The sequence below is a fragment of the Embiotoca jacksoni genome, unplaced genomic scaffold, assembly GCF_022577435.1.
Source record: "Embiotoca jacksoni isolate LCO1_2020_lvr unplaced genomic scaffold, fEmbJac1.0.p SCAF_6, whole genome shotgun sequence".
NCBI classification, from domain to species: Eukaryota; Metazoa; Chordata; class Actinopteri; family Embiotocidae; genus Embiotoca; species Embiotoca jacksoni.
Window position 1 is genome coordinate 17,630,259 of NW_027185414.1, and position 24,682 is coordinate 17,654,940.

Sequence of the window (24,682 nt, forward strand, 5' to 3'; positions counted from 1 at the left end):
GTCACTTCATTCTTAGTAAAATTGTTCATATAGTTGCAGTATTTGTAAAAACTGACCCAAATCTGATGTCGATGTTTTTTTATTTTGAGCAGCATGAAGCCAAAATATTTCCATTTGTTTTCATCTGTGTGGTGACAACAACCATGTGAATATGATACATATTTATGTTGCCTCTGTGTGTTTCTGTTGTCAGTCTTGTATAAGACCTCACCTGTGGCTCAACAGGACTTTGAACTTTTGGTTCAGTGCACAATCAACAGGGAAGCGTGTGAGTGACTTTGTGTTTCTGAGTCAGTGAAAGCACACGAGGCTGATGTAAATTATGCAGAGCTAATTTTTAAGTAGAGCTTGTACGCAATTCTCTCTTGGGGTTTTTCACAAATGTAGTCACAGTTGATGAAAAGTGCATATAGTCTATTCCAAGTGAATGTCTGGGGTGGCAATAAGTGACAGCACCTCAAAGTTACCACGAAGTGCAATATATACTCTCCCCCGGTGTGGAAAAGTTCACACTGTCACAGCCACAAGTCTGCGTGTGCATGCGTGTGTGTTGACATTGGCAGGAAGGGTGTGTGCTTACAGGACTTTGAGCTGATGCAGTCCAGACAGGGCTTCAGGGTGGATGAATGACAGGTCATTCCCTGCAAGGCGTCTGGGGGAGACAAAGAGTCAAAGTTACATTTGAGACATTTTGTAAATCTTCAAAAGCTTCATGAGGCATTTCAGCAAAAAAAAAGAACATGCTGTAATAAAACAACATATTACGATTTATTCCTGATTAAACCAATGCATTAGGTTGAGAACTCCCAGCGTCGCAGTAGATTAGGTTGCAGCTCTCAAGCTGAACATGGGGTTTGGGGTGTCAGAGACATGTGTCTGTGCCATGGCCTGTTGTCACTTCATCTGTCACCCTCAAGAGATTAGAGCTGTTCCTGGATATCTTCTCCTTATATCCCTTTCTGAGCCTCCCAAACATCACTATTCAGTGCTCCCTTTTGAGAGAGTGAAGCTGTGTGTGAATATAACTTTTTTCCCCCCCTTTACCAGTCGTGCCTTGTGACATTTATCATCAACCAGCTGCTTCAGTCTCCGTATGACTTATTAGAGGACGAGGGGACACCTCCCTTTCCTGTTGGGAACAGGAAGCGTATAGGAAATAGGGTGTAAATAAGCATGGGACACACTGACTAGGACACAGAGCCCAAGTATACGATCTGGCCTGAGAGTTTAGCAACAGATTTATTACAGAGCAAGGAGTGTCAAGCCAGACTGAATTCCCTGCAACAGGAGGTGCTGGGTGTGAGCCTGAGAATCAAGGCTGTGTGAGAAGACATTGTGTCCGTGATTTAGACTTCAAACTGGTGGTTTGTACGTCTCAGGTAAAACCTAAACAGTGAGAGAATTACCTGTTCCATACGGCTATGGCATGTCAGGAGGCAAACAGCTGCCTGTGACTCAAATCTGGCTCCCTAACATCAATATTTGCCCTGCAATATCATAGTTTTTTAATTAAAATATTTGAATAATTTCTCACAAATGTACACTGTGGACTTGAAAACTTGTCTAATTCCCAATAAATATCAATCAATGTTACGAAGTCTAATAGATAGACTGTTAATGTTAATAACCCATCAATTACATTTTTAGTCTCAGTGCACCACAAGGAAGACATTTGTGTATTATTTTTGCCAAACACATTTTATATTTGACATAACCTGTAAGTCTTCCAAATTAGTTTTAATTTTCAAAAACAAATACAACGCTCAAAGATAAAATACTGTACTAAAAACTTTTGACAAAATACAGTAAAGGGCTGTATAACCTTTAAAACTATTTTAGCCCCAGAATCAACAATGCAAGAAAAACTGTTAATATCCAACGACCTTAGCCCTGTGCATTATTATCTCACCCTAATCTGAACTATTTAAGATCAGTCGGGAAGTACGAGAGTCATCTAACTTAAATGTTCACCAAAATGTATTCCCCACTGAACAGACAAAAACTGGCAGGAGATGAGAACATGAATGTGCAGAGACATGAGCAGGCCGTTACATTCCTCAAACACATAAAACAAACATCAATACCATATTTCCATTGTATTTTTATCTTGTTTCGCTGTTTGAGGTTTTCTCTTCATGTTGTGGGCATCTGAAGAGAAAATTACTACCTCCAGCTGCTTATTACAACGGCCCAACACCTTGTATTTGCACCATAGTTGGTAGAAATGCACATTAATTCCTGTCCTTGGTAAAAACTTCCAGTATATTTGGACGGACACCTGACTACAAAGGAGACGAATTACGAACAACTTTCTAAATTCACTGGTCAGTTTCAAGTGCCTCCATCAACAGCACACCAACTGCTCTGAACCCACATTAAAACTGAATTTTGGCCAACAACAGGCCACATGTACCGTTTGGTTTGTTGTTGTTGACCAAAGCCTTCACATTAGCCCGTGAACATTCACCAGCTTCATGGACAGCCCGTCAGCAGGACGCCTACAAAATTCAAACTGACATGAATCTTGTCTGTAGCTGTCGAGTCATTCTTGATCATTTCTAACAGATAGTGACCAATTCAATATGACTAACTAGTAACCTGAGAACTCACACAAAGAGACTTTTTCAGTGACTGTCACAAGCCGCTAATCAACACATGCAAACATGGTTTGACAAATTATTCAGATATCTCTCAGCTTTCACAACACAAAGAGCTTCTCCTCCTCTTGCATCTTTCAGCAAACTCAGTGCCAGTCCCCCCAGGGCTACGATGGATCTCAATGAGGAAGGGCTAAATCCTCTCCTTGTGCAACACCACTCCCACAGGTCTATTTCTGTAAACTGAAAATTCACAAACGAAAAAAACGTTGAAGTATGACAGCAGTCAATGGGCACAATTTTCTTAGTTTACGGCCCCCCCCCCCTCCAAAAAAAAAATCCCAAAATATAAGGATTACAAATGCTGTTCTAGCAATTAATTTCCTATTTGGGAACCCACTGTAGGTAATTCCAAACAAGGACCCCTCCCCCACAACATGCTTCCACATGTGTAATACACACCTTTTTGTACCACTGTTGCTACAGGTATCTGTTATTTTAACCCTGTGACTTTATTTCCTATGTACACGTTGGCAATAAGAATGTTCATATGACAATTTTCATTCATGTAATAATAACCGAGATGTGATGTGGGAGGAGGTCTTTCAGGCACGTCATGTTTTGTTGTGGTACTTAAACCAAAAGCACTCCCGTAGTTTGGGTTTTGAAAGAATCTCCCCTGGTTGTATTCTCATTACAAAGAATTAATAATTGTGCTAGAAATTAAATTATAGCTTTCTGATTTAAAAAAAAAAAAAGTTAAAGTAACAAGGCTTAAAGGTTTTGTGAAAAATTTACTGAAGTGCATTCAACATCCAATCAACAAGCTTAAATTTCTGTTATGCGTACTGCTAGCTGGTAATAAAAACTACACTATTAAGAAAACTGATTTGATAGTTTAGTTGAATCAGTTGATTTGATAGTTTGAGCAACTATACTGTAGGGTTTTTTTGTTTCCAACTTTAACAATGAAGTGCTATTGGATTTGGTGTTACATAATACTGAACCTCATCATTGAAGGGAAATACAAAGCGAACCAACAGATAAAACCACCACGGGACCACTCCTCCCACTTCATAACTAAATAATAATCATTATTCCTTATTATAGTCATTATATGGTTTAGAACAGGGGTGTCAAACATACGGCCTGCGGGCCGGATCCGGCCCGCCAGGGGGTCCAGCTCGGCCCGCCGGATGACTTTGCTAAGTGTGAAAATTACGGAAAGACATAAATTGCATTTCTATGAGAATATGGAGGTTTATGAGTACAAACGTTTTGTTATTTTTTTTTTAATCGATCCAGTAATTGCTTCAAAAACAGCGTAAATGCGACGTCTGCTCCGGAGGAAGAAGCGCTCGGTGCCACAGGCAGCAGCGCTCGCTGCTCGCTTTGTGACGCGTTTGACGTCAAACGCGTCACAAAGCGAGGGAATCTGCAGAGGAGAGCCGAGGCAGATAAACAGTGGGCTGATGTCTGAGTTTTTGCTCTTTATGTTTCTAGTTTATTGTAGAAAGACCTTAAAACAGTGTTTATCATCCAAAAGCCTTCACCAATGATTTAAACATAGAGAAATATTGTCGTTATGTATGCGTTATTATGCTATGATTTTACTGGTCAGGCCCACTTGACATCAAAGTGGGCAGTATGTGGCCCCTTAACTAAAATGAGTTTGACACCCCTGGTTTAGAAGAACAAAAACCAACCGATGAACCCATAATCCAGTCCACAAGGCCACAATCCTTAATTGATCGTACAATAATTTATCATAACACGCCAACCAGATATAAGTCAACACTACCAACACAGGTCATCCTCTACAATAGTTTAAAATAGTAACATTTATTGTTATTAAGGTAAAATGACAATCCTGAGAGATTTTATGACAAAAAATGATCTCAATTAAAAAGATAAAACTTAGTTAATAGAGCACACATACAAATGGATGCCATGCAATGCACTTAAAAAAATGCACAGAACACGGCCGCAATAAACTTAAACTGAAAAAAATAATATTAAAAAAAACATTATAGTAAGAATAAAATTACTAATAATGTTTTAAATAATTCTGTCCAACAAATTGGAATATATCCACAACAGCAGAACAACTCGAATGACCACAATTCCCTGCTGATATATATAAAGAACCTATCAGTCACAGGTTATTTTCAGAAATATAAACAAACTGCAAAGGAGACAGAGTACCTCTGTCATCACGTCTGTTGAGCTTTGTTGCACCTTTGGCAAGAAAGAAAAAGAGCGAAGGAGATTGCGTGACTAAGAAGGAGGGAATACTCCTCCCGTCGCCGATCCTGTCCTGTAGGAGGATGGACGCTCTCTTTTCTCTGTCGGCTCTTTCTCGCGCTGTTTTTGCCCTCAGGGCCCATGCTGCGGTTCACTGACACTGCAGCAGCCCGAGAGCAAAAAAGTCAACCAGCAAAGTTCACTGAGACAAGCATGCTGATTTGTTCCAAAAAGAAAGATTAAACAAACACACAAATGAACTAAGGGTTTATGTCAATCAAAATCCCACCCTTCAAGAACAACACACCTCAACGACGACAGTCCGCCAATTTTGATGAGAAGTATCAGCGAGACTAGGTGGGTTTTTTAGCCTTGTTGCCATGGAAACCATTGTTTTGCCCTCTTCCTTCCTGCCTTGCATTCCTCCACACAATGCGATGAAAAGTAAATTGCCTTTCAACAAAGCAGATTGGAGTCGTGTGCGTGGAAAAGAAGAGGGTGAAGACTCGGGCCAGCTGAAAGATGCACAGGAGTTGAAAAAACATGCCCATGAAGGCCAAGTAGAACTGGAACTGCTGGAGTATGTTCACTCACTGGTCATTTTGCATTCTCAGGGTTGCATGTTACCTGATATCAGGTAGACAGATTTTTATCTCCGACTCGCAGCAGCTTCAAGCGAGACAGCCGAGAATTTAAAGGGAAAAGAAATAACACCCGCCGAGATTAGATGAACCCCACTCAACAAAGCCCTGGAGCACAGATGTGCTGTTGCCACTCTGATAATCCCTTAAAAGCACAAATCCACACAGGATGTCACATGATTGTTGCTTCAATGCATGTTGTCTCACCTCACCTTTTTAATTGAGCGTTACTGCACCTTTTATTGTTCAATTCATGAATGGTGAGTGATTTGTTACTTCACGTAATGCTACGCTTATCTTCTTCAGCTGAGAAGACGGGCATGTTGTGGACCTTTACTGTGTGTTTTTCAGCACAAAACTCAAATACCCAGGTGCATATCATAAAGACCAGCCCCCATGTCAACACTGTACAGAGTAAATACACCATTAACAAGAGAAAAGGGGGGCAAGTACTCACAGTTCTTCCAGGTAGGGGAGGTTCTTGAATACATATGATGGAAGCTCAGTGATGTTGTTCATGCTCAGGTCACTGTGGAAGAAAAAGAAAAAGAACGGTTAGAAACAGTAAAATTTCACTGATACATACGCTTGTCTTTGATTTATATATTTTAATGGTTTTTATTCTCTTACCTTTTAGAACAAGTTTTGAACTGTCTATAAATTAAGTTTTACCTACTTTTTCTGATTGTATTGAGAAACTCATTCCTCAAAATTAAATCATCTGTGTATGAAGTCTTATTTGATCAAATAAACTATAATGAACATGCAATCAAGACATTAACATGATGAGGATTATGACTGCAATAGTAAAATATATACACACACAATGGGGTAGTTGGACTACCTATCGCTTATGGCAGCTTCATGGCTTTGACTGTGCCTGCATGAGTTTAACCTCAACAAAAAGAAGTCTTGAAAAAGCCCTTCTCTTTAGCCCCAGGGATCTTCATTTTTCAAATCAACGAGTAAAGATAGGCATGTAGCAGCATGAAAAATATGCACACAGGACTTGATTTGCTTCCCCACCAAACCTGATGTGAGTATATGTATTTACATCTTCGTAATGTTAATTTTTTTTTAAAAACACACACATTAATATGCATTTGCTTACAGCTAAAGGAGAAGTAGTGCAGTGTTTTCAACAGGCTATGAAGAGTAAAGGGCTGCCACAATAAAAGAGGGGGACAAAAGGCTGCCTCAGATGTTCTAAGGAGACATCTGCAGTGGGAGCAAACTCAGGTCTGGAACCTTAATCTTGATGAGGTATTCGCTAACCTGCTTCAACAAAAAGCCCCCCCACCAGATGCCATATGCAAAGAGATGACACAATCAAGATTGAAAAAACATCCGGGATTCACAAATGAAGAAACCCCCTGCACTCCTCCCTCGTCTTTCACTCTCCAACTGGCCATCTTGAATTTCACTGCCAGATCTCTCCCGGACCTTGTGTGTGGGCCCCTGAATCCTACAAGGATCATATTGCCCTTCCTCTGCAGACACACGCACACACGCACGCACGCGCATGCACACACACACACACACACACACACACACACACACACACACACACACACACACATACACACACCTTAAAAGGTGGGCCCTGACAGAACCCTCATCATCCCTGTGACTATGTTCCATCTCCTCTTACCTGGTTATCCAATTACCATATAGACTATGCAGCTTCAACAACACTTCCATCAACATCTACCCAGTTCTTAAGGCTTTTTCCTCCCTGACAACATCTCTGATGGTGTTCTCCAGCCACTGCTGCAGTTCTGCCACCACAGGTGGTCAGTGGGAAACATCCCTAACCGCATTTTAAAACGTTTGACTAAATCTTCCAAAGACTGTTGACTGGTCTAAACCACATGCAGAGCTGGGGAGTATAGGAGGCCTGCATGACTCTATCACACTTCCTCCCTCCCTCTGTGTCTGGCTGCTTTACTCATCAAGGTCCCGGCTTGTCCCTGCTAAGACAGATTGAAGAGGACACTAAAAATGCAGTCGTGATAAATGGTGGCAAGCCTAAACGCTTCTGCAAACAGGTATCTGTAAATTCCTATCCCATGTGCCATTTGGCCTCATTTTAGCAGAGAGTAAGCAGATAATCGGACAAACGTACGAGACATGCTTAAAGAAAAGGGAAATATGGCTGCTAAAGTGAAGCAAAAACATAATCTAAAAGCCAAAACGCTCCTTTAAAAATACAATCTCAATGTATTAGTTAGATAACACAGAATTACCATATCTTAAAATTTGTGCAATTTGCAAATCTTCTATCATGCAACAGTATTAGCACTGGAACAACATTTCTGTTTGGTCTAGAAAATGTGATTAAATACTGAACAGTCAAAAAGTCTTGGTCCATGGTTAAGACAAACTCAGCCTGTGCATGGAGAGGCTTTAGGTGTGAATCTACAAGGTTTATGTTGTGGCACTATTGTAGATCAACTCATGTACTTTAATCTCTAATCTGTTACATGAAACCTACATTCTGAAAAATAAACAGATTTCCTCTAAAACGTCCCCAAAATTATTACTGAGACATTCTCAAGACATTTTAATAGTTGTGATGTGGCTTTGACATGATTTCAAATAAAGCACATTGCTATTAAGCTTCATGGAAGACAACTGTCTGCACTACTTAAACATCAAGCTTAACTTAGCAGCAAGTTGCATCAGTAGTTTGTCGGTTTTAATGATCAAACTAAATGTAGATGTACACATCACTAAATAACCACAAACTAGGTCTTACAACAATCTTTGTTGTTACTACATCATTACACTTGATAACTACCAGGTGTAACTGTTGTGCAGCCACTTTAACCACCATTTGGGAAACCGTGTAAAACAATTTCACAGGGCACAGCAAGATTTATAATCATGATAAAAAAAACACCAGTTTCCCTTCTACAGCTTGTTGCCTGACAAAACCAAACTTAGGAACCAGTAAAGGACTTTGATTGAGGTCATAAGCCAAGCTGTAACACAACTAAAGAGTTCATGGGTTCCCACTAGGGCTGTACCAAACTCAGATTTTTGTCAGTCTAATTGAATTTGGATCAGAGTCCGCTGCTAATGGCTGCAGACCTCCCTCGGGGAGGCTGCAACTGGTGGGACCAGTGGTTGCGCTTGCAAAATGGGCATCACGGTTATAAACACTCCCTAAGACGGGCTTTGCTCCAGACCAGACGACCTAGTGTTCCCCACCACCTCTGCCAATACAACACAATCCTGGTGGTGTGCTCTGAGGGATGGCAGACTTGACTTCGGAGTGCATACAGAGGCCAGTGTGCCGTTCCCACCCAGTGACAACTGGTCCTAGTGCATCACTTGAAATCTTAAACTCAGAGACCAGGGTAACTTTTGTCAATATGTATCGTTCTCCTCCAAGGGACTGTTCACTCTGGGGGGGGGGAGGAAGCTAAATATGAAGAATCTCAGTTACATATGGGTGTCGCCAACAGATGAGTTGACTCATTGACTTTTAGGGAGCATCCCTAGATCCCACAGGACGTTTAACGTGAATCACACCAATCAGTGCAGCACTTCACAAATCATCCCTGCACGCCAAAAAGGCTAAAACCGATGCAACCCTTAAAAATCTGGCCTGATAAAAGTAAGCTTTGATATTTTAGCCTGATAACAATTATTGGAAACCAGACAAGTCCATAAAAACCTTTCTGTCTAACTCCCTTGTAGTGGGGCTCAGTAAAATGGTAAGTCATGAAAAAGGTGAATAGCTAACATTAAAAGAAACAGCCATAGAGGGCACCTCAATCACCCAACAAATGAAAACCCTTCCAAAGCCCTGAACAGATAACTTCACTTTTTGTTTTCATTTCTAAATATTCTGGTGTCATGGATTATGCCAGACAAAGTGAAACAAACAGTACACTCTGTCACATTCTGCCAATGCTACACACACACGAGCACATTGAGAACATTGATTTAGTTGTGAATGACTACAAAATGATTCTGATGAAGACTCAACGAAACTCATTTTACGTAAAATGTACGTGATAAGAGTTGTACATGGGAAAACACAAGGTAATAGCACTTGTAATATCCAGTTAAGCACATGGTTAAAGTCTGTTTCACTGAAGTTCACTTGTAACAGAGCACAAAGCACAAGACCTGTTGCCACGGCTACATACAGTTCAATGATGATGGCTAAACAGTGTTATTAGGTGTCTTGTCATTTACTATACCTGAGCTAACAAATGAAAAAAACGTGAACCCGACGGTGGTTATTTATTTTATAAACATGCAACAGAACCACTGAAAGAGATACAACTGAACAAATGTCATTCAAGTCTTGTTGAGACATCTGTTGTATTTATAGATCAATCTGTGACAATCTGTCACATGATCCTATTCACGTTTCTGACAGTTTGTTGAGGTTCATCTGGCAAAAAAAATCAAAATAAATATAAAAGCACCACTTCTTCACTATCTTCTGTGGTTTTCAGGATTAAATAATGTGCAAACACAAAGCAGGTTTTCATTCAGGCACAGAAATGTTCAATTCCTGAAGCATTTAAAATTAACATCAAGTATTCTTTTCCTTGTCATATAGGCTAGTTTCTCATCAATATGTTTTACACTGTCTACTTCACACACATTTCAGATGTTTTTTTATGAGCTGTCTGTCTGACGTAGTCGACACTTCCGTGTGAACTAATACACCGGTCTACACTGTCCTGTACAGCAGCTTTCACGTTATGCGTGTGCTGTACCTGGGAAGTCTCTTTCAAGTCTTTTTATTTTATTTAAACATACACGTCCAGATGCTTCAGACTGCAAAGTAGGATGCAGATGAATATATCTAGTGTACACTGACAAGTTGCTGCTGCTTTGGCCATCATTTTTAAAACTCTCACATCCTGTTAAGTTAACCTGAACCCTCTACTAGGAGCTCACATTCTTAACTTTTCAGCAGTCAGTCACTGTTTAAAAACAAACTTTTCAAGATTTTTCTTGGACATAAAAACACAACCTATACAGACCATTTAAGTCAAAAACATAAAACCCTGGAGTCCCCACACTCAGCGTGGGGTAATATTACATTTTTGAAAGCAGGACACAAGTTTCAGAAAACTTGAAATCATTAGCAGTTGTAAGCTGTGTGGTTGTGGGGGGGATGGGAGGAGGTGTATAAATGGAGGACAGGGTTAAGGACTCAGAGAGGGGGAGAGAACGTTAATATTCTCCTATCCACAGCTCATCCTGTTTGGGAGCGGGAACCACTGACTGGCTCCTTTCACCTCTGCTGACCAAGAACAAAAGTATCATTCAGTTAAAAATGGATTCAGGGCACCAATGGTGAAACCGGCAAGCTCCACCAGCAGAGTGCAAGACCCCTGACGCCACCCCTCAGCTTCCCCTAAGTCTCATTCACACTATGAAAGGACCTGACATAACTGAGATATTAGCTGTAAAAATTCATGCTCCCTTAAATCTCACAGTAGTTTGTGCAGACAAAGTACCAAAAAAATAAAACCTAGGCAGTTACTCGGTGACAGGTAGTCTACATACCTTCAAACGTTTGCTTTGTTACTAGCTGAGGGGCCTCCTCTTTTCTCTCATCTGCTTTTCTGTGACAGGGCTGTTTCCATGACAGAAGCCAAAACTCAAGCCCCTGTAGGCTGTAGGTACGAGTACACGCCAACACCGGCATGATTTATCACTAAAATGCAGGGCCTTCCATTACCAAGGTTTCTCGACAAATTAAAAGACAGACAAAAAAAAGAATGCACAAACTACAGTAGTCATACTTGTAATGAAGTAACTTCTTTACCTTTGGGCATTGAATCTGCCGTTATGTATGTTTCTTTAAATTTACACATCCTCGTTCCGGTTGTTGTTACCCACCAGACCAGATTTTTGCCAGCAAGTTTCTACTTTGTCAATGTCTCTTTACGTCCACACCGATTCTAAACACATGATAACTACAAATGTCAAGAACAGTCATGACAAAACTCTCATATATGATATCTTTCCTCTACATGTGGGTGCATTGGCCCTGAGAGAAGGAGCCCTTGCAGCTGCAATATGTCTCACTAATCCATCATGATCCCTAGCCCCACTGCTCCACGTACAAAAGACAGAGGGAGTGGGAGAGGACAACTAAAGTTCAAGAGACCAGGAGAACAAATGAGAGGAGGACAGAGAGAGGGACAAACAACCTTTCACATACTTTTAAGAGCCTGAAGTGAATCCATTAAGAAGTTTAGTGTTTAAAACCTGTCACAGAGCATTTATATTACTATGTGCAGGGCAGACTGAGAACAGAGTCCCGAAAACAACACACATTTCCATTTTGGCTTAAAACTGGCCAGGAGAGCGGCAGTAAGGGCTCTGGTATCATTTTGTGAAAACATTGATTCATGTTAGGATTGAGATGTCAGACTGCCACCATAATATACCGGTTGTACTTATCCCCGGAGGAAAGAGTATGCTGAGAGTTTCAACTGTAAGCTGCAGGCCCAGTGTGACATGTATTCCCTTCCTCGGTTTAGTTTACCTCACACTTTCTTAACAGTGCTCATTTGAAGCGTCACACTATTGGTTCTGGCGTAGTGAGACTCGGGCCACCATCCTTCAAAAGGTGGCAAAACAACACAGACGGTCCACAAACAACAACAAACCTTCAAGAAGTAAAATACAGGTTATTTTCTTCACAAAGTAAAACATATTAAATGGACCAACGTTATGTTAAAGTCATGATTTCATTTATTTGTTTTTTGAGGGAGCAGTCAGAGGTGGTTACTTTAGTTTGTGATTAACCCAGAGGTTGTGAAACAAACTATTTCGTCATGAGACAATCATCAACTGTATCTGCACCACTTCACAAAGACCTAACCTACCTCACACAGTAGGATGCAGATGAATATATCTAGTGTACACTGACAAGTTGCTGCTGCTTTGGCCATCATTTTTAAAACTCTCACATCCTCTTAAGTTAACCTGAACCCTCCACTAAGAGCTCACACTCTTAACTTTTAAGCAGTCAGTACCTGGTGTCCATTTGCTCCACTGTTTATAACAAAGTGTGCTCTGACTTGAAGCAGTAAACTCTTAGTCAGACTTCTTGTGAGGATGTGGTAATGGCAGTTATTGCATTCAAGTTACGAGTTTGACGCCTAATTTTGATGTACTAAATGTACGGTACCAGGGCACTGCTGGCTACCGTCCATGCATTACTCACCCAAATCTATCCCTATTTCTGACCTCAGCAGTTAGTGCATTGCTCATTGATTCAGTCACATAACATTTCCTGCCCTAACATAACCTAAAAAAGCTACGTTTTTAAATGTTATCGAGCAACAGATTACTTTTACGAAAGTTTTTTTTGTGATCCCAGAAACGACTTCAGTTTGCCCATTTAAACGTTTGACATTTGGCACATGTCAGGAGCCAAATGAATGTTTAAAACTAATATTTCCACAGACTGCACTGACCACTGCTGCAGCTTTCGCATACGACCTAACGTATGCTGTGGTACAGAAAAAATGCAGAAGAGAGATACTCAAAGTGTGGAAATACTGGATTAAAATGCTGGTCTGGCCCCTGAAAAATATTTTGTCATTTATGGCAAAAAAGCAGACGTCTTTGAGTTCCCAAAAGTACCTTAGAAGATGCACCCTGTTCTTGGACATCAGGTAATGATACTATTTTGAGAGAACGCATGAAGTGCTGAGGTCAAGAAGTCCTTCAGAAAGTAGAGAGAAATCTTCATCAACATGTCCAGAGCTGAAACGATTTGTTCATGGCAAAAATGTTCAGCATTCACTGATCTGATCCACTCAAATGTGAGGTTGAGTGACTTCTGAAAGTGTAAAACTGTATTATTACTTTCATTTTGTACTATTAGTAGAAGGAAACAAGCAGTTTGACGAGACTAGCTTTGCTCTGGAAACTTAGGATGGGCATTTTTTTTTTTTTAGACAACATGCATCAACTAACAATTATTTACATTGTGGATGGATCTCTCAGTTATTTTCTTGATTAATAGTCCAATCTAGATATTGTTTCAAAGCAGTGTGACTTGTTCATCCTACAGTAACTTCTCAGTCCATGATGATTCGATGATATTGCCTATTTATCTGAGAAACTAAAGCTTGGCAATGTATTGATATCATATCATGATATGAGACAGGGTATTGTCTTACATTTTGGATATCATAATATCATGATGTGGCGTAAGAGTTGTCTTTATATGGTTATAAAGCTTGAGTTACTATACAGCGATGCAATTTCCTGAACTTACCAGCCTGTTCTAGCTGTCCTTTTATTTGCCTTTAGCACCGAGTCATATATTCACATTACTGAAGATTATCTATCAAAAATCTCTGAGTAAATATTTTTGTTAAAAAAAAACAGATAGTCATCTCTACAATACTGCCACGATATCATATTGTCATATCTGATTGTGTCCATATCACCCAGGCCTATGAGAAACAAAACCAAAACCCCAAAATATTCAGTTTACTATCAAATAGTTTAAATAATCAAGTCTGCACATCTGCAACCCTTAAATCAGAAAATGTTCAGGGCTTTTGCTTCAAAAATGAACTTGTAATGCTTATTAATTTAAACAGAACAGCTTCCAACTCAGTACATTTTCTGCAGCTCCACCGCTAATCTATCAACCCAATAGTTGCAGCCCAGCACATGCATATCATAACATGAATAAAACTGTTCATTTAACATTGCATCAGTTAATCGTGCAACTTTTAACTGCACTGAAAAGGCAGGTAACAAGTTGTGGAGCTGTCACTGTGTATAGTTTAACTGAGCTGTTTGAAGATGTTGAGTTGTGACACATTAATGGGTCAGACTAGAAACACTAACTAACCTGTGCAGAGCTCTGACAACATGTTGGTAGGAAGTTAACCCGGTAATGTTCAATGCCCATCATTCACTTGCACTGTGAGCACAACAACATCCCATAACCGGGCCTCAACGGGGAAGACTTTAGAAAGGTTGTGTTTCAGTGTGCATGTTACTTACAGGTAGTAGGTGAAAGTACTGAGCCCAGACGGGACGGTGGTCAGTCCTCTCCCGGAGCAGTCTGCACCCCCATCTTCATCACAGCTGCATGACGGCGAACAAACGGCCGTCGACTGCCCTTGACCGGCGGCACCGGGGCGAAGGAAGCACCACAAACATATCCAAAACAAATCCACACGCATTTTTCTCCTCGTCGGTTCAGGTGAAAGCGATGGAAAAGAAAAAGAAAAAAAAAAAAAAAAAAAAAGAAGAAGAAGAAGGGGGGAGAGAGAGAGAGAGAGAGAGAGAGAGAGAGAGCCCCTTTGTTTGTGCTTTAATCTATTCCGGACGTCGACTTCTCATGTGGTTGGTCGGTGGAGGCATGAAGAGATGAAGCCAAGCCGACGCTTTTCAAAACAAAATGTGAAGGTCCGAACACTTCATACATCCACGAGCCCCCGACACAAGCACGCACGCGAGCGTTTAGCTAGCTTAAAAACCAAACGCCGTCTTCGAGCGCGAGCGATTTACCTTGAAACATGTCTCAGCCCCCGTGTGTCGTATCAGGTCCATGAAAAATAAAGTAGCGGCGTTGGCGACAGGAGCAGTAGCCTACCTTGCGGTTTTTTTTTTACGTTTTCGTTGTCCCATTAAATAACCAAATAGGAGGAGGAGGGGGGGGTGGTGGTGGTGGTGGTGGGGGGGGGGGGGGGGGGTTTGGTGGAAACGAACGGTGCCTTGTTTTAATGTGTCGCTAACAGACCGGTCCGGTGGCGGTAAACTGTTCGGCAAAACATACCGGGGACGGTGCTTTTGCGTCCTGGTTTGTTTCCTTGCAGGAGAGCGCCGTCAGTTTTCAGCCATTCCTCACGTTCCCCTCCTCTTCGGCTCCTGACATCAACAGCATGCTTGTAGCTCGGCAGGCACCCTACCGGACAACCTGCAGCACTGGGCCCGGCCTGTGCAACACTGAAACCTGCACCACGACGTCAGAGTCCGCCAACCTCCGCACACTCCCCCCCCACCACCACCACCACCACCACCCCGACCACAAGTTACCAAACAGACAGGTACAACTGTTCACACACGCTCTTGGAGGGCAAGTATGGCTTCATGTGTTTGTGTAAGCTCCTGTGCATCGCGGGAACAAGGCTTAGCTGTTTTCTTTTTGTCTTTGAGTAGGACATATGTAAAAGCGAATGGGTTTATGGGCCACAGAGGTGTCGTCGGGCCCCTTTTGACCCCCTTACACCTACTCGCGTGTGCCTTACAAATAACAATGCAGTTGACCGCGTGTCGGTTAGTTTGTGACTGATTTAAAACACTTTGTGTTTGTTCAGCGCAGCATTAAATAGAATTAAGCCTTATAACTCGTTTTTAACATAGCGCCCTACTATAATTGCTTCAGATTGGCAATAACACAGGAACCAACATTTTGTATTTTACTTTAAAGTTTCAATATGTACGGATTTTTTTTGTTTTGTTTAAAACCCTCAAAAAAAATTAAACACGATTATCGACAGATTTTGAAGAAATTACACTGCTGACCAAGAGGCAGTTACTTCATGGGAGAAGTTGAATGGGAGTCTAAGGAGCCCAGCTCTTTTGAGCGGGCCCCTTGTGGTAGTGGGTGGTATTGCACTTTATGGCATTTATGCATTTGTTTCACTTTCCAGACCCAGAACCGACATCGATTTTTACATACAGTATTTGTTGCTGACATTATGTCAAAGACATCAAAATACTGTTTTACAAAGAGAAATTCCCCTGGCCCACCCTGTCATGTAACACCACCCGTCACCTCAAGAGGCGATAATGAGTCGCTTTAGCGTGGAGAGGAAGAAGTAGTGGTGGTATTCTAACCTCTCGTTAGAATGAGTGGAATATTAAATTCAACAAAGGCTGGAACTCTTTCCAAGTGACCATTATCACCTCCATCCGCTCCTGGCAAGAAACCATGTTTGGGGGCAAAGAAGAGAAGTGATAGAAATAGAAGCAAAACAAGAATTAAATATTGGCTTTCCACTGCTGGAGACAGCTCTCGGTGAGTAAAGGAGAGAGGGTCATTGTGTTTGTATTCAGACCAGGTATATATAATGAACAAGTAGCAAGAAAACAGCTGCAGCAAAACCGTACATCCACCATCCAGGTGCACTGAGCATTGCACCTGGTTTGCTGCCTGCTTACTAACTCTACTACATCCAAAATTAAACTACCAGGTTGTAAAGACCTTGACTCACTATCACCTGTTGGGGCATTCGGTGGTATTACTAGATGAGGCTAGCTGGTTGGCATACAAACTTCACAAGATATGTGTGTAGCATGATACATAAATGTCTTTCACAAATGTCCAGATTATTATTTCTTCCCATTCTGTGGATCATTTTTAAATTAAAAGTTTAACATATTGTCCCTCTACAGTTTATATTACATTTCAATGCATATAAAGTACTGTGCCAAAGTTTTGAGCACCTAAAGTAAAATGAGGAAACTTTCAAATTTCTTTAGTAATCATACAACTTCATACAAAGATTAAAAAAAAAAAATCAAACCGATATTTTGTTAAAACCAATCTTTGTCTTGAAAGTAAATTCTCCGACGTGTACTTGCGCACCGATTTTCAAGCTTCTTGACCCTGCCACAGTTCCTCTGTGGATTTGTGGTGTTTCAGGTGCTTCTGTCTCTTCATGTAACCTCAGACCAGTTCCATGATAATGGAGATCAGGGTTCTGGATAAGAATGAAAACATCTACTTTACCTAAAACCTTCACACAGATTTGTGGTAGTATAAACACACTTATAGCTGCGCCTTCTGACACATAAAGCCACATTGTGGAAAACATGAATATCAAAAGAGCCTACGATGATACAAACTTTCAATGAACATGAAGGTCTTTTACATGCTTAATGTCTACAGTTAATGATCATCGTGTCAAATGAATTGTGGATGACAGTTAAAAGCTTAGCATGCAGAATATCAGTGATCCACTGCAAGGTTGACAGGCCGTGAGGTCTAACATGATGTCTGACAGTTTGTGGTGTTACCATGGAAGCAGCCACCACAATGATAAGCGTAGGCTAGGCGACCTGAATGTTTTAAGAATTACATTCAACAATGATGGTTACATGTTGGGGGATAAAAATCCATCTATTTTTTTCTTCAACATATATGGTATAATTATTATAATGGACATATTTTAAATAATAAGGTCTTGCATTTGTTTCACAGATGTGTTTGTGGTAATTCCCAAAAATGTCATCAGGAGTTCCTGAGTGCTTTTTCTCTTCTTCTCACATTACTGGCTGAACAAACTATAGCAAACTATAAAACTATGGAGTTATTTTCACACACTTCAAGATAATTATTGTGGTGTTGACTGCAAGCATAAAATAGATCAAGGAACTACACTCCCAGTCATTTTATATATTTATTTTAAATATATCTGGGTTATCAGTGACGTTGCTCCTGCCTTTCCAAAAATCTTTCACTGTTTAAAACTGCTCTTACTCTCACACTACTCAAGACTGAAGTCTTCCTGCACCTGACACTCAGAGCATCTCCACCTTTAACATTGTGGGATAATCAGTGGTGCATAGGGGAAAGGGCAGTCAACCGGATAAGGCTCAAGGTGCGCAGGGTGTGGTGACTATGTTTGGTATTCATGTAGCCAGAGGCATGAGGCGCACCTGCAGCACATATAGCATCTGCTATTGGATTACCAGCAATACATTATCAGTGGGGTGGTTTACAGTACGGCATTAGTCATGGCCAGTCAAATCAACCTTGTACGTTCACTTTGAAAGGACTGTGCTGGGATACAAGGGACTCCTGAATGTTTTGCTTTCTTGTTTAAATGCAGGATGCAAACACGACACCTTTCGATCAGAAACTTTAAATGCACGTTTTGTCACTGTTTTCATTTTTCAATTAAAAGTTCACTGTCTCCTCCCACAGATAAACGAGGCTGTGGACATTCTGGACCTCTGTACTCAATCCATAAAGAGGAATTTTACTTCAGCCAGATTTTTATTTTTTTTGCTTTTAAAAGTAAATATTTAATATCTAAACATTGTTATTGGAGGACAAGTTCTTATACTTGTGAAATACCTGAATGAGAAATGAGGCCAAAGCTCCAACAAAAAAATGAATTACCCGCAAGACTGAGGTCATAGACATAGAAGCTTGATTCAAGGTTGTACTGCTTGAAGTTCATTGTGCTGCAGACACACAAAGGTTTTCAGGTGAGCTCTTTTATTTATTTGATTAGTTCATTGAATCATCAAAAAAAAATAATCAGCAATCAGTCACTTTTGGGATTGTTATAACATTATTAATGTGATGATATATTATGATAAAATAATGTCTGTGTCTATCGGCATAGACAAAAACATGCAATGAGGGGCAGTGTTTCTTTAAATAATTTAAATGAATGCCCTCACTAACCCCGTGTTATTTATTTATTCATTTATTCGTTTTTTTGTAAGACGTGAAAATAAAGTACAGGCATGAAATACAAACAAAATACCACAAAATTGGCCTCCACAACTTATGTGGGTCAAGAATGACAAAATGACGTATTTATGTAACTTTAAAAAAATTCCAATTTAGCTCTTAGCTCCAGACTAACCTGAAAGATTGAAAGATGTGAAAGATGCGTGTGTGTAGAGAAGGAAATCAAAATATACTGTTTTTAGAGTTTGCCTCAGTCCTTACAGTCAGTATGCCAACAAGCATTAAGAGCCACAATTATTTCATTTGTACACACACAGAATTTCATATGAATGTGTCGCAAAAGCGCACATTATTGTTTAAAATAGTTTCTCTATTAACACAGTTGTGGGTTTAGCCGAATTCTTATGAAGAGAAACACTACCCCACAGTGGTTCGTTTTTCTCGGTGCTCCAAACTATTTTCCCTTCACACTCACTTGTAATGACTTTTGCCCCCCAGGAGTATTCAGTGAGAGGAAAACTGTATATCAATCCGAGAGATTTAGATTAAAGCATGGTTATGTGCAACATATGTGTTGAAATATTAAATAGACTAAAGCAGTTGATGAAACTACAATAATAACTGAAATAAAGGAATTATTTGATCCCAGTGGTGGAAAATAACTGCATTTACTTAAGTACTATTTTGACTATTTGAACTGTGTGCTAGTTTATACCTCTTTCAATATTTCTCGATTGTTCTTTTTATTCCACTTCATTTATTTTACATTTTTAATAATTGTTTTTACAGATTAGGTTTTATATACAAATGTTGTTTATAAAATCAGAATCGCTTTGTTGGCCATGTATGTTTACACATACAAGGAATTTGACTCCGGTTTTAGGTTCGCTCTCAGCGTCCAACAAAAACAAAACAGACAGACATAAATAGACATATAAAACATAAATAAACATATTTACAGGATAGAAATGAATGAATATATACATATATACACCTAAAACAATGGTGCAATTGCACCTAGTGCAAATTGTGCTGATGCAGTTGGGTGTAGTGCAAAAAGGTCCAGTGATGTAAAACATGTTAAGTGTTTAGCAGAGTGGTCTTGTGGTTTTGGCGCACAGTGATCTGTAGCGCCTACCAGATGTGAAATGTGTTTCAATAGATACCTCTATGAGCACCAATTTGATAAAAGCTGCAATATTTTGACAATAAAGCTGCTCCAATCAATATTTTCATGTTGATATCAAGTCGCCTGACTTATCACATTACTCATAGTGAAAGTGATCAGTCATAATGACTAATCCACGAAACATTTTCCCCTAACTCTGCAGTTCCTCTCTGCTCTATGGAGCTTTGTAGCCTTTTTGTTTTGGTTCACTGTCACCGCTCTCATCGGCATCATTTTGGGCCGCAGCAGGCAGCAGGCAGCAGACACAGTTAGTCACTAGCTGGTGAGCACAATGGAGCATTTAGCAACTAAAGAGCCACATATTTCCCTCAGGATGTAGGCGAGGCAAAAACAAAGCTACGAATTACAGAGGGAATATTGAACTTATGTTTATTAGGTCACCCGAAATACGTCTCTAAAAAAAGGCTAATTGCTCTGCGCGTGTAAAGAGGCAACTTTTTGCAAACATTCACCAAATTAACTTTACAGCGTGATGATATGTCATCAATGTGCTGTCCCCACGGTACAAACAACAACACTAAAAACAATTATTGCAGGTTTAAGGCATGCTTTTGTTTCCCGTGCAATGGAGTCCATATGGTCAGCATGAGGTCAGGCAGTTAATTACTAAAATGATAGACTTGTAGTGAAAAAAATGGGGGTTGAGTTGTGACGGATGTGTATCTCAGTGGTGGGGGGTTGTTTCATTTAAGTTGCAGGTGTTCTATGAGAAGGACGAGGGATCGAAGTAAATGTATGGGAGGTATTTGCTTTAGATTATAGTTCTGACACTTAAACCCAAAAAAGTGCAAGAGTGTAGATACAGGCGATGCACCCTGTTGGTTTCGGTGATAACGTGCCACATAAATTCAAAACTTGCTTTTTTTTTTCCCACTAGCGGTCAAATTTTAAAATCAAGGCTATGTTCTGCTGCTTCTCTGAAACTGTCTTTCCACAAAAATCTACCCCCGTAGGTGATTTTTGTAAGCAGCTTATTATACATTTTATTACCAAGCAACCTGTAGCGGTCAGTTGTTGCCCCGAAACAACATGTTTGTCAAGTGATAAAGCCGTAGCAATTATGACATGCACAAAGGAGGAAGCTATAGAGCCACAAATTCCCCTTAAGGAGGAGGTCAGGGTGGATGGATGGGTTTCAGCAAAAGACACCCATTTCAACCTGAAAGTCAGCATTGTTATTTCTAACCTCAACAAGGTACTGCTTTTGGCTCAGACCACGATCTTTCCCTGAACGTAACCATGTCGTTTTTGTGCTTAAACCAAACCTGTCGCCAGTACGCTCTTATAGGTCACTGTATATAGTCATTTAGATTCAAGGACTTGTTGCTTTCTCTCTATTTCCCATTCATTCAGCAATTATGCTTATGGATACCATTATAACCATTTGAATAGACATTGTGCAGCATCCGATTTCCTAATTGCTTTCATATGACAAAGATTCCACCATCAGATATGTATTTCATATACTTCTGATTCCCTGTTCTGCACACCACAACCTTGTTTCTGGGTTATCTTCCTCTGCCGAGGTCGAGTTGGACTTATTTGTCCTCTTATTATACGAAGTGATTTTCACTTTTTGTCTCTCTCTGCTAGGCTGTTTCTTTTAGCTCTGATCCTCAATAAGACAGGCGAGCCCAAAGGGACAACTTGATGCTAAGGCTCGAACAGTTTTTTGCAAGTAAGGGATAGTGTGACCATAACGCCAGATGACGCTATCTATCTGTCCTCGGACGAGTGTCAGAGGTCACAATGATCACCTTCTTCTAGAACAGCCTTGGTTGTTCGATGTTCGTCATTCCCTGACTACAATAAAGCATCTTTTGTCTGATGACCATAGCTGAGACAAATAAGGCACATCTCAAGCAAAAGATCATAGAAACAGAGTGGGCTGTGAAGTGAACTCATGAAAATAAAGTCTTCATTGGCGTTTCAAGGTAATGAAGCACTTGTCATTTTGTAGAGACAGTATTATATAAATAACCTTGGGACATTGCTGTGTTTTGGAGCCCATGAAAGCGGCCTTTGAGGACATACACAGTTGTTGCCATTCAATGTGCTGTTGTGGCTCATGAGTGTCATTTACTCCAATTTTATGTTGCCCAACCAAGCTACTACATTTACTATGAAACTGTGGTTGTGGAACTGAATAGAAACTGGATCGGGGTGTACTGACTCAGATGAGGCTTGTAGATATGGTGACCTAGAAATGTTAACTATTAAGGCCTACAGCTAACATTCTCATATTAAAGGTTACTCATGGATATAATTCCTCAGCAGCAATAGAGGACAAATTGCTCTAAAGAAGCGTCTAAGTCTTAAGGCCTAAAGCTACCACTCTCATTAAAAGTTACTCATGGATATGATGCCTTACCAGCAAAAGAGGGCAAATTGTTCCAGGGTTTTAATCAAAGAGTGGTTTGGATTAGTTCATGATGATACGCATGTATTACTGCATATGTTTTAGTTGTCCGTTTGCTGAAAGGCTGTCAGTGAATGAACACTGTGACACAAATTTTCTGCAAGTTAAAATGTTTTATCCCGAAATTACCATTTTTAATCTTCCAGAATGCATGTCCAGTAATTGCATTCTTGCATGATCAGCCTATGTGGTCTTGTCATTCATCCTTTTGGTCTGTATAAATGCTCATTGTGATACTGTCCCCTCAAGCTATATTCTAGTATCTGAGTAAGATAGCATCAGTACAGTGCTGACTGTTGTTTCTCACAAGTTGATGACATATGTCTGATATAGAGTATCCGCTCAGATGAACAAGACGGGCCTTCATCAGGCGGAAATCTGTAAATGTTCAAAAGCGACAGTAAAATCTATAGTGGAGTTTACCGACCCTTTGATGACCCTAAATGTATTCTAATTTCCCTAATGTGAGTGGGGTGACATGTTGTGTTGTTCCAAAATTTTATTCATAACAATCCCGCACACTCATTGCACAGTAATCAACTAAGGATTCATTTGATTTCCAGTTATTTACAATAATTCGAAGTTTGGTCAATAAAATTAGGGGGAAATGCTCAAAGATATTTAGTCTCAGTTCAATTGTTCAAAACCACCAAATGCTCAGTTTACCCTTATAAATGACTGAGGAAACCAGAATATGTTCACATTTGACCTATTTGAAGAAGTGCATTTTAGAATTGTTTTTTTTTGAAAAGGACTAAATTAATAATTTAATAAACTTACAGTTTCAGCACTATTTAATAAGTTGTCTTTATGAACTCTACATGACACCATGTCATTTTAATTTTATGGTCAGTGTCTATACTTTAGAATGAATTAGCTTTGGCACATTACCTGGCAGTAGGTTGCAATACTGTTATCAGTAGAAAATATTTATAGTATATAAGCAGAAACACAACCAGAGCTGATGATAAAATAAATGTGGCCCTTTTTAGCCACAAAGACCAACCCAGTGTGAAACTCTGGCCAAACAGTCCCAAAACACAATAATTGGAAACCACAGAGGCAAGAAAAACATAGAAACACATATTAGCCTATGTGTGTCCTGTAGCTCCAGGCTGTCTTTTGAAAGCATGCTGTCAGATTAATTTTCAACCTCTCAATCTGAAAGTCCTGCTGATGGCGAGGTTTGGTTTATCCTGCCTGTTCATTGTGGAGCTACATTTGCAATTGATGGAGCACCAGAAAACCATGCTGCTTTTCTTTTGTATGCCCACAAAGTCTACTGGGTGTAGACAATGAAAAGGAACAGTGGTGTAATTTGAACAGTGCGGTGGGGAGGGTGTGGGAGATGAAAATCAGTTAAAAGGTTGTTACATGTTCGGGCTAAAATTATTGACAAAACCTATGCCATTTTAGTCCGTTGTTTACTATCAAAGGACGAAGTAAATAAAAGCAAAGACGGTTTAACAATCTGGTCTGCTGATATGCTTTATGAAGGTGAAGTTGTGCAGGATCTTCTGGTTTTTCAAACGAAGATGTAAAAAACGATATATTCATGGGTCAAGCAGATTCATTTTGTGGACGTGAATTGAATACACCCTAAACTCTTAGTAAATTAACTGCAATGGAAATGTAATAAAACAGGAGTCTACACGTATGCTAGCAGCTCTGTGAGTCTGTATAGGCACCAAGGTGCTTTGAGCTAAATGCTAACATCAACATGCTGACACTCTCACAAATAATGCTGACATGTTGATGTTAACTATATTCATGATCTTAGTTTAGCATATTAGCATGCCAACATTTGCTAATTAGCACTAACTGCAGTTTATGGAAACAACACAAACACAGCTTGAAATTGAAGACGAAGCCGAATTACTCTAAAATGCAATACCACCGACGGGCACTAGAGGCTGGCTCCAAAAACTCTCTGGCTCTGCATCTGGTTGGTGGTAGTTTACTAAATAATCCCCTCATTTGGCAGATATGAAGGCGAGGGGACCGACAAGCCGTCTGGACCAGGAGGTCCTGTTGTGATACTGACTGTTGTTTTGTTCTGTGCACATTCACCACAGTTTTGCTTTTTGTTAGCTTGTTTTAATCAGTTTTTGTTTCACAGTCAATATGGCTTGCTGTTTTATT

At 40.1% G+C, this 24,682-nt stretch overlaps 1 protein-coding gene across 2 annotated transcripts in view; it reads right to left on the reverse strand.

Moving 5' to 3' along the window:
- The window catches only part of lgr4 (leucine-rich repeat containing G protein-coupled receptor 4), a 29,120-nt gene extending 13,665 nt beyond the window's left edge, over nt 1-15,455 (reverse strand). Inside the window, exons 1-3 of one of the 2 annotated variants that reach the window (XM_069173805.1) lie at nt 14,501-15,455; nt 5,940-6,011; nt 581-652 (exon numbers count right to left, since the gene is read on the reverse strand). In XM_069173805.1, the coding sequence (XP_069029906.1) occupies nt 581-652; nt 5,940-6,011; nt 14,501-14,682 (326 nt within the window). In that variant the 5' untranslated portion in view covers nt 14,683-15,455. Of the gene's footprint in view, nt 1-223; nt 228-580; nt 653-5,939; nt 6,012-14,500 lie in introns of those variants that run through there. The other variant, XM_069173806.1, reaches the window with a different exon arrangement.
- Between the last annotated feature and the right edge of the window lie 9,227 nt (nt 15,456-24,682).